This window comes from Pteropus vampyrus, unplaced genomic scaffold, assembly GCF_000151845.1.
Source record: "Pteropus vampyrus isolate Shadow unplaced genomic scaffold, Pvam_2.0 Scaffold3, whole genome shotgun sequence".
NCBI classification, from domain to species: Eukaryota; Metazoa; Chordata; class Mammalia; order Chiroptera; family Pteropodidae; genus Pteropus; species Pteropus vampyrus.
The window spans coordinates 3,046,900-3,057,396 of record NW_011888784.1 but is presented as its reverse complement, the minus strand read 5'-3'; the positions used below and the strand labels follow the sequence as shown (position 1 = coordinate 3,057,396).

Genomic DNA, 10,497 nt, shown 5'->3' with positions numbered 1-10,497 from the left:
CTTGCATTCTCCCTTTGCTTCGTATCCTGACTTGCATTTAGTTTTGTCAGTTTTTTCTATTATAGACATTCTAGTAGGTGTGTAATGGTATCTCATCGTTTTAATTTTCAGTTTCCTAATGACATTTGATGGGGAGCATCTTTTCATGTGCTTATTAGCCACTTGAAAAATATCTAGCTGTTTCACAATTCTGGGACCAGTAATGAGGCTGGCATTTCTGTTTAATCTTTTTTTGGTCACTCAGCCATTTCCATTATTGACAGCTTTATTTTCACGGGAATTCTGTTTGATGCTATTCAGTTTTTTAAATTGTTGTTGCTCATTGGCAGAACTAAAGGGAAGAACAAATGTCTTTGAGGAGCTATGGAGTAGAAGGGTTTAGAAAATGCTTTCATGAAGAGATAGAGGAAGGAAATTAGAATAGTCAGGGTTGAATGTTCAGTTTGAAACTAAGGTGTTATTTAGTGAGTAAGAGAAATTAGATTAGGATAAGGAAGAATGTGTTCCAAGCACGGGTCTCTTATTTATTTACTTTAAAAAAGTAATACTAAAGATGGAAGTTAGTGGAAAATATTGTCAGAGGTGAGAGGTGAATATTGAATAAATTAAAGTGTTAGTTCAAATACTTTAATTGCATTGTGTAGAGCTGTGGTATCAACAGTTTGTAGAAATTGTGGTTAGAAAAAACAGTGGCAAAAATGAGTTTAGAAAAGAAGACAGTAATGAAAATGAATGTTTCTCGGTCAATCTGAACGTTTTTCTCTAAACACATGTTATTTTATATTAAGGAAGTTTTGTTTAGAAAACTTCCCCTTTGAAGAAATGTAAAGGACAGTTTAACATAATGAATCCACAAATTGTTGGAGGGAAGAATGAAAGCAGCTCATTAAGTTTTGTTTCTGGTCCCTACAGACCACTCAAAATCAAGTCTCCTATTTTTGTATTCTGAGACTCTAGGGTGACTGGGAGGAGACGGGACTGAGAGTGAGTGGGATTTAGAGTGAAAGAGGCAGTGCTCGAGGAGAATTTGAGTTAGGGGATAAAAAGCACGTCCCCACATTGGTTCTGCTCTGCAGCTTCACTTCAGAACGCCCTTGAACCCTCGGTTCTTCGTCTTCATCAACATTGTCATCTTTGTTGTCCTTTGTCTTCCTCTCCTTTTTTCTTTCTCTGAACAGACAAACGAGTGGTATGAGTTATATGATTTATTAATGTTTAAATTTTTCTTTCCCTTGCTCACAAACAATTTTAAATTGTTTAAATAAATGTCTCTTTTGCAGTTAGTCCATTTGAATCAATTTAAGAGCTTATTTTAAATTGTAATATTAATTCTGTAGGTGGGAAATAGAGATTAATGCATCCAGATATAACTAGAGAAGATAAGCACTGATATATTGTGGCCTCTGTAACCTTTCGACTGTCGAGACATGTCTGGTTTATTTGAAAATTGATATAACTTTTTTTTTTTTGTAAGGACTACTAATCGCTTTGTTACTATAGAAAGTCATCATGAACATTTTTCAAAGAAAATATTTTGTATAATGATTCTTTAAGGTATCTTATATAATCATCCTTTAATGTTTCTTTAAAATTAATCATGTACTTATTTACAGGTACATGAAATTGCGCTTAACCCATTGTCAAATTAATGATGTTATTAAAGAAATCAATAAGGCAGTACTTAGTAAATATAAGATCCTACATCAACCAAAAAAGTCTGCTATGAGTTCTGTGGCCAGAAATCTCTATCACAGATTTATTGATGAAGAAACAAAGGATACCAAAGGTAAAATGGTAGCATATATATGTGTACATGTCAGTTGTTTGGAGTGTAACTAAATCGTGAGAAATAAAACTAATTCTAGAAAATTCTAAATTTAGAGAGGCAGTTCTCAACCAAGGGCAATTTTCCCACCAGGGAACATTTGGCCATCTCTGGAGACATTTTTGATTGTTACAAGTGGAGTTGAGGCTGCTACTGGCTTCTAGTGGGTAGAGACCAGGGATGCTGCTAAAGTACCCTACAAAGCACAAGACAGTTCCCACAAAAAATAATTATCTATTCCAAAATGTCTGTAGTGACGAGGCTGAGAATTACTGTGTTAGTTTATTACGGAACTATACCCATTGTTTCCAGAATTAGAATAGTAATGACAACAGCTGGTCATGCTTACATAGCACTTACTATGTGCCAGATGGTATACTGAGAGCTTTAGTCCTCACAACATCCTTAAGAAGTACGTCCTATTAGCACTCCCATTTTGCAGACTAGTCAAAGAGAACTTAGGTTACTGGTCCAATGTCAGCCAGTTAAGTGATAGAGCTGCTGAGGGTTTCATTCTTTTGACCACTATCCCATGTTGCCTCTTGAAAAGTTAATTGTTCAAAAGATACCAGCAGATAGCTAGTGATATAATAAGCAGGGCTACATTTCTGAAATGCTACCATATACATTATATAACTTCAATTGAAAGAATAATTATTATTTTAGCCAGAATACCAGTTCTTACTTTGGTTAGATAACAATAGTAAAAATGATGAGTGCCATTCATAGTCATGGTGTTATGCATTAAAGACTCATCTTGAAAATTGTCCTTGTAAAAATTAGTGCTAATATCTTTATTTTCAGGTCATTATTTTGTAGTGGAAGCTGACATAAAGGAGTTCACAGCTTTGAAAGTTGACAAGAGGTTTCACGTGATACTGAATATCTTACGACACTGCCGGAGGCTGTCAGAGGTCCGAGGCGGAGGACTCACTCGATATGTTATAACCTGAGGCCCTTGGGAGCTTTTCGACGAGCCAGCATTAGGGTATAGAGGTTATGTCTCTTAATTTCCTTGTATGTAATTTTTAAATATATCATTTTTTTTAGCTTTTTTATCATCTCGTTGTAAAAATAAAACTTTTTTTTAAAAAGTATATATATTTAAAAATAAACTTTCAGCAAATATTTAACCACCTACTGTATGAATCTCTGTGCTAGACATATAATAGAACTAAAAAATGTTCATATGTAGTTTTTGTGTTTAGTGACAATGCAACAGACCCCAATAAGATGGGCACAGATGTGATAATGGAAGAAAAGGTCAAGAGGATAAAGTCAAGGATACCCAGGCTCGTTGGAATGAACGGTCATTAGTATCTAAATTCCATCAGTGGCATTTCAGTCTACAGGCAAAAGTTGGATTTAGAGTCATCCCATCCATGCGATTATTCTGCTTTCCCATATGTCGTTAGGAAGCAGCTTATCTGGAATGCATTCAGTATAAGCCAATCTGTAAACATCAACCTGTAATGAAATTGTAATAAAAATAGATTAAGATGAAAAAGATGGTAAAATAACGTGTAGGCAAGTTGATAGAGGTCATGAAAAATGGGTAGTTGGCTTGTAAAAATGTCACTTTTTCTTCCGCACTTGGGGAGACTGTCTTATGTATGTTTTAGTCAGTGTTCTCCAAAGAAACAACTAACAGGAGATATATGATTGTGGAGGCTGGGAAGTCCCCAGTCTGCTGTCTGCATGCTGGAGACCCGGGAGAATTGGTGGTGTAATTCAATCCGAGTCTGAAGGCCTGAGAACCAGGGGAGCCAGTGGTGTGTGTATATCTCGGTCCAAGGGCAGAAGTGTGATGTCCCAGCTCACATAGGCAGGAAGCAAAAAAGGGGAGAATTCCTCCTTCACCTTTTGTTCTGTTCAGGTCCTCACTGGATTGGGTGATGCCCACCCACACTGAGGAGGGCAGTTCACTCTACTGAGTCCACTGATGCAAATGCTGGTCTCATCTGGAAACAACCTCACAGACACACTCAGAAATAATGTTTAACCCGGGCACTCTGTGGCCAGTCACGTTGTCACATAAAGTTTACCATCACAATCTATGCATCTGCTTGGCAGGCTGATCCTTGTGTCAGAGGAAGTGTTTCACTAGGCCCAGTGGCCTGGCTAACACTCTGATGACCACAGAGCACATTATGGGCACTGAATATTGTTATCCTTTGTTTCTCCCTAATTTAGATGAAGGTGTGTTTAATTTTTCATTCTCGCTTTAAACAAAATTAATAGCATTATCCTTAATTTGTTTTAAGTTTGGCTTAATTTTTCTCTGAATCATTTTTCCCTGTGAAAAACATTTTCTCTGTTTAAAATATTTCTTCCTGAAACTCATATTGAACAACTGTTTTGGTAAGTTTGTTTAATTCTGGTAGACTGGATACCAAGGTGAAGAGTTAGTCTCTATTTTAATTGTTAACATGTAATCAAGTAGTTACATTAACTTAGGTGTACAGTTGGTAAAATCATTCGTCAAAGAATAAACAGGCATTAATTTTCAAACAAGAACTAATTTCTGTTACTTAAACTTCATTTTCAAGCAAAATGAAGGCTCATTCTACTTATTTAATTTTGAAAATAATATTTTAAAAAAATCTAATTTTGAAAGAATTTGTGGCCCTAGGTCTCTTTGCTCTCAGATCCATGCCCGGCCCTTTCTTTGCTGTCCATCTTCTGTCCATCCATCTTGCAGCCCTGAAGCACCCTTTCTCTCCAGTGTCATGGATCCCCGGAGCATGGCTCTCTCCAGAACTTTAGGCAGTGAACCTCATGCCAGAGTTCTCTGTTGCAGGTCTGGTGGCCTGGAGGGGAACAAATTCGAGCTGCCTGTCTTGAGCTGGCTGCCATGAGCCTGAGACCTGGTTTACAACCTAATCCTACAGGCCTGTGGGCCCTGGGTAGGAGAGGGGTTGACGGTAGAGACCCAGGCTTCTAGATCGAGATACTAATTTTTATGTGATAAGATCTTTAATCTGTTTGATTATAGGTTCTATTTTTAGGAAAAGTTGGTTATTTATAGATTAAACATTTCCTGGTAACATGGGCTATTTAAAAATGATTATGGTAGATCACTGTCTCTGTCCTGTTTACCTCTTCTAACTATGCTCTATCCTCTTACCTCCTAGCTGCGTAGGTACCTCCTCACATTCTTTTGGCTTCATCTAGTTTGTATATCCAGATGTGAATCATGTGTTTATCTTATTTACTAATTGCAAAGGGGGAGATGTAACTTTAAATGAAGAGATCTGGTTAAACTACTGTGGCAGATTATATTTTCCAAAAATGGATGGATGGATGGATGGATGGATGGATGGGTGAATTTCATATTCCATCAAGAGGCAGGATCATTGTTCCCTCCTTTTGCATCTGGGCATTTCTTTGTACTGCCTCAGCCAATAGAATGGAGAGGAAATGCTACTGCATGCTTTCCAGGCTAATTATTAAAGACAGTATGAATTCCTTCTGGTCTCTCTTGGGAGGCTTGCCTTTAGAGCCCTGTCACTATGTTGTGAGAAAGCCCAAGCTACATGCAGAGGTCACATTAAATGCCAGCACTGACTACCAGGCATGCGAACATATGATTCCAGCCCCCAACTTTCATGTGTTCTTGCCGAGGTCTCAGACGTAAAGGAGCAAAGACAAGTTGCCCTCACTGTGCTCTGTCTGAATTTAGGACTTGAAGGAATCATTACAAATAAATGTTTTTAATAGTTTAAAGACACTTTTTGCATAACTTGTCATACAAGAGATAATGAAACAAAAGGAGAGGTAATGAAAACACTACCCAAATTTAGCATCATCAATAGTGGGAACATCTTGACATATTCCTCCTAATGTGACACAACGAAATAGTACTAACCATGAAGAATTACTGTCAAAAATGTTAGCCCTGAATCTAATTAAGACATTAGTTCTATCATCTAGTTTATAGGAAACACAGAGGATGGAAAAGCTAAGTGTCATTATGAAATAATCGGACTAATCCAGATATAACAAATCACTTGGGTCTCTTAAAAACAAATCAGCAGAATATTACTCAGCCATTAAAAAAAATGAAATCCTACCATATGCAACGATATGGATGGACCTAGAGGTTATTCTGCTGAGTGAAATAAGAGATAACTACCATATGGTATCACTTACATGTGGAATCTAAGAAAAATAATCAAAATCAGACACAAATATAGTGGACAATTTGGTGACGGGGAGAGGGGTTAGGGGCTGGGAGAATGGGTGAAGGGTTAAAGAAGTACAAATCAGTAGTTGATAGTTGGTCATGGGGATGGGGAGCATGGCAGAGGGAATGCAGTTAGCATGAATATGATGGCTAGGTGGAGGGCCAGGGGAGGGAGGGAGCAATTGGGGGGATCGTTTTAGGAAATATATAGATGTCTAACCAGTGTACTGTATACTTGAAACTAATTTAAATAAATGAATTTTTTAAAAAGCAGAAAAAGGGATCCTGTTCTAGTTGAAAATAGACTTAAGAGCATAGCCCGATATAAATCATTAACCTTGATTGGATTGAGTTTTGAAAAGATTTAGGGACAATTGTGGAAATTTTAATACAGGTTGTATATTAGATGCCATAAAAATTATTACTTGTTTTGTTAGGTACGATGGTATTGTTATGTAGGAGAATATCCTTATTTTCTGCAGAAGCATGCTGTTATTATGGATAAGATGTCACATGATATCAGTAATATGCTCTAAAAGATGGCCCAGCAATTACATACATGCATGCATACACATGTAGAGCACATATAGCAAAGTGTTAATAATTGTTTAACCTAGCTGATGGTTATGACTGTATTCATTGTATTATTCTTTCTTATTTTCTGAGTGCTTAAAATTTTTTTCCTAGTAAAATTTAAAATACTCATGTGAAACACATATACTAACTAGATGTTTACATTTCATGAATATGCTGATAAGGACTTGTGGGTTGGTGAAGTAGGGAAAGAAGAGAGTTATTAGTGACTGGTTACGAGCTCATGTGCCACTTCAGGCATTTGTAAAATTCAGCTCTCCTGCATCCATTCTCAGTACTGCTCACAGCCTAATCTGGGAGTCTGAACTTAATGCATTAGATGAAATGGGCGAAGATATGAATTTCTTAAATTATGCTGCATGTAAATATTCCTTTATTTACATACAAAGCAGTGTATTTGGCATCTCACTTATGCGTGGAGAAATGATATATGGTATATAATCTTGATATGTGAAAAATGTATCACTTTTAATGAACCATGTTTTCAAATAAGCTTAGGCAGGATATACCCCTGCAGATGATTAACATGGACAGATTTTAATTTCTAATACAGGTTTAATTTAATTATGAGCCTACTTGCCTGCCTTTTGTTTTTAACAACTTGTGCAGTTTCAGACCGATATTTTAAATCAATGCAGCAACTCAAAAAGCTTAGGTAATTAATTTCTTTCCTCCTCATGGGTCAACATGATATATGTGGAGGATTCTAATTACAAAAGTTTTCTTGGTAGAGTGATTGTGAGCTATGCCTCAGCTGCAGACTTAAAATTGCAACTCTAATCCTTAATTGCAACTCAGAAATCAAATTATTTATTGAGAATGCTCTCTTCAACTTTAAAAAACAATTCAGCAACATGGTACATCAAAAAGAAAACTTAAGCATCAGAAGCCTGGATCCTAGTCCTACCTCTGCCATTTACTCCCTCTTGGTTCTTCCTTCAAAAATGTGACCTCTTCTCACAAACTACAATCTACCACTTGGTTCCAAACAGTATATTTCTCCGCTGGATTAAATCAAAGCTTCCTAACTGGTCTCTGCTCGTTGTTGCCCCCTACCATCGATCCTCCACACGAACCAAAGTTAGAGTAGGTCACTCCGCTACTCATAAACCTTCAATAGATCCCAAATTCTTACATAGAAAAAGCTGAGTCCTTACAGAGGCTTGCAAGCCCCTTTATGGGTCCCTCCTCAACTCAGTGGTATCATCTGCTCCTTTATTTTCCAGCTCTGCTACAGCCATACTGGCCTCCATGCTGTTTCTGGAACGGGCCCATCATGAGTCTCCCTCAGACCTTTGCAGTGGCTGATGCCTCTGCCCAGGAAGCTCTTCATCCTTTACCCATGTGACTCTCCTCCTTACCTCCCTCATAGATGCTCAAATGTCATTTGGCCATTTAGGCCTTCTCAGACCACCATATATTTAAAATTACAGCGCTCTTCAACACTTCCCCTTCTCTGCTTCATTTTCCTTCATAGCACATTTGTCTATGATGGTTTATGTATTTTACCTATTTATTTGTCTTTCTCCCCCCACTAGAATATAAATCCCTGAGGTTAAGAGTTTGTGTCCTTTTTATTCACTGCTGTGTCCGCAGCCAGTCTAACAGGGCTTTACTGTAGAGGGCACTAAATATTGGATGCACATTAACTGAAACAGTTTGTGGCTGTGGGAAAGTCGCTTCACCTTTTCCATGCTTCATTCTCCTGGACATATTGAGATGGTTGAACAAACTCTCTCAGGACCTTCTAGTTTTAATACTCTATGATTCCAGTATGCCCAGTTCTGGTTAATATACTCATGTTGAAATTAAAGAATATTCAGTCTGGCTGGAATATAAAAAGTTGTAAAAATATATTCTGCCAATAATTACATAGAAATCTCATCTTTTAAACAAGGTATCTGTAAAGTATTAAGTTTCAAGAAATACTGAAATTCTAAGTTGCTAGGTAAGTAATAAAAAGGTTTCATTGACGACCATTTATAAAAATTTTTTCAGCCGACATCTTTAGTTTTCTAACTTATTTAGTTTTCTAACTTATTTTGCTCATACAGTTAGATACAGTTTTACGTTTCACAATTTATGAATGTTGATTTAATCATAAATGAAATTACTGTGGTATGTTGAATAGAACTTTGTTACAGCATGCAGTTTTGTTTCACAATATTAAATGATTTCTTTTATGAAACATCTCCTAATAAGCCATTACCATTGTTCCATAAATATGTTCTACTAATACAAATAGCAAAAGAAGATGGGTTACTCAATATATTAAGGAATCTTCCTGGATATATTTCAAATAACGTTACTCAAATTGGAGCCAAGACTGTATATGATTAGAAAGCAGAAATAACATAATATCAATTGAACTCTGTTAAAGTTAAGCTGACTCAAGATAAATCTCTAAGGACACGCACACAGTATTTGTGAGAAATTATGGTATAATTAGTAATTGTACCTCAAATTCTTTATTATGGGCACTCTTTTGTCCTGGGGTATAGAAAAGCAGTAATTTAGGCAGCTAGGAGGCTTATCATTTTTTAAAAAGAAATTATGATTAAATCTACATAGCAGAAAAATGTGCAGATCTTAAGCATATAGATCAATGAGTACTGACCAGCAAACATACCCAGGTAACTCACACCCCTATTATTTTTTTTTTCTTAGTTAAACTATTAATTCTGAGGTAACTATAGGGTCACATAAAGTTGTAAGAAATAATACAGAGGGAGCCTTTGTACCCTATACTCTTTATCTTGCACAACTATAGTACAATATCACAAGCAGGATGTTGCCATCGATGCAGTCGCTATGCAGAACATTTCCATCTCCGCAAAGATCCTTCACATAGCCGTTTTCTAGCTACACCTACTTCCTCCCACCGCTACCCTCTCCTTAGTGCTTGACAACCACTCATCTGTTCTCCATTTCTGTAATTTTATCGTTTCAAGAATGTTATATAAACGGTACAATACAATAAGAAACCTTTTGAGATTGGCTCTTTTCCCTTTCAGCGTAATTCTCTGGAGAGTAACCCAAGCTGTTGCATCTATCAACAGTTTGTTCCTTTTTATCATTGAGCAGTATTCCGTGGCACGATGGTACGGCTGCACCGTAGGTAGTTAAATCATCCCACCTGTTGAAGTACATCTGCGTCATTTCCACTTTGCGGCTGTCAGGAATTAAGCTGCTGCAAACATTCTGAGTACAGGTTTTTGTGTGGACATAAACCTTCATTTATTTGGGAATGCAATTCCCAGAAGTTCAATCGCTGGGTCCTATGGTGGTTACATGTTTAGTTGTTTGTTTTAAACTGCCGAATTGCTTCCCAGAGTGGCTGTACCATTTTACATTCCTCTCTAAGCACTGCTTTCACTGCATCCCACAAATTTTGATAAAGTTGTATTCTCATTTTCCTTTCTTCAAAACACCTTAATATTTCTCTTGAGGGTCCTATTTTACCCACGTATTGTTTACAAGTGTGTTGTTTAACCTGCAAGTATTTGGGGATTTTTCCAGCTATCTTTCCGTTATTAATTTTCGGTTTAATTTTGTGTTGTCTGAGAGCGCACTCTGTACGATTTCTATTTTATATTTGCTAAGGTGTGATGTATAGCCTAGGAGGTGGTCTGTCTTGGTGAATATTGCATGTGAACTTGAAAAGAATGTGTATTCTGCTGTTGTTGGATGAAGTATTCTACAAGTGTCAATTGAATCCAGTTGATCGATGGTGCTGTTCAGCTCAACTGATAGAGAGGTTGAGGTCTTCAGCTATCCTGGTGGCTTTGTCTGCATGTCCTTACAGTTCCATCAGTTTTTGTCTCACATATTTCGATGCTCTGTCGTCAGACACATAACAATTGGCCTTTTAATCATTAACATCCCTCTTTAT

General features: G+C 37.0%; 1 protein-coding gene across 3 annotated transcripts in view; it reads left to right on the top strand.

The window, feature by feature from the left end:
• Positions 1-3,332, top strand: part of SKA1 (spindle and kinetochore associated complex subunit 1) — a 15,947-nt gene extending 12,615 nt beyond the window's left edge. For all 3 annotated transcript variants that reach the window (XM_023531133.1, XM_011360591.2, XM_011360586.2), the window contains exons 6-7: positions 1,614-1,786; positions 2,630-3,332. In XM_023531133.1, coding sequence (XP_023386901.1) covers positions 1,614-1,786; positions 2,630-2,778 — 322 coding nt within the window. In that variant the 3' untranslated portion in view covers positions 2,779-3,332. The remainder of the gene's footprint in view (positions 1-1,613; positions 1,787-2,629) is intronic.
• The last annotated feature ends 7,165 nt before the right edge of the window (positions 3,333-10,497 follow it).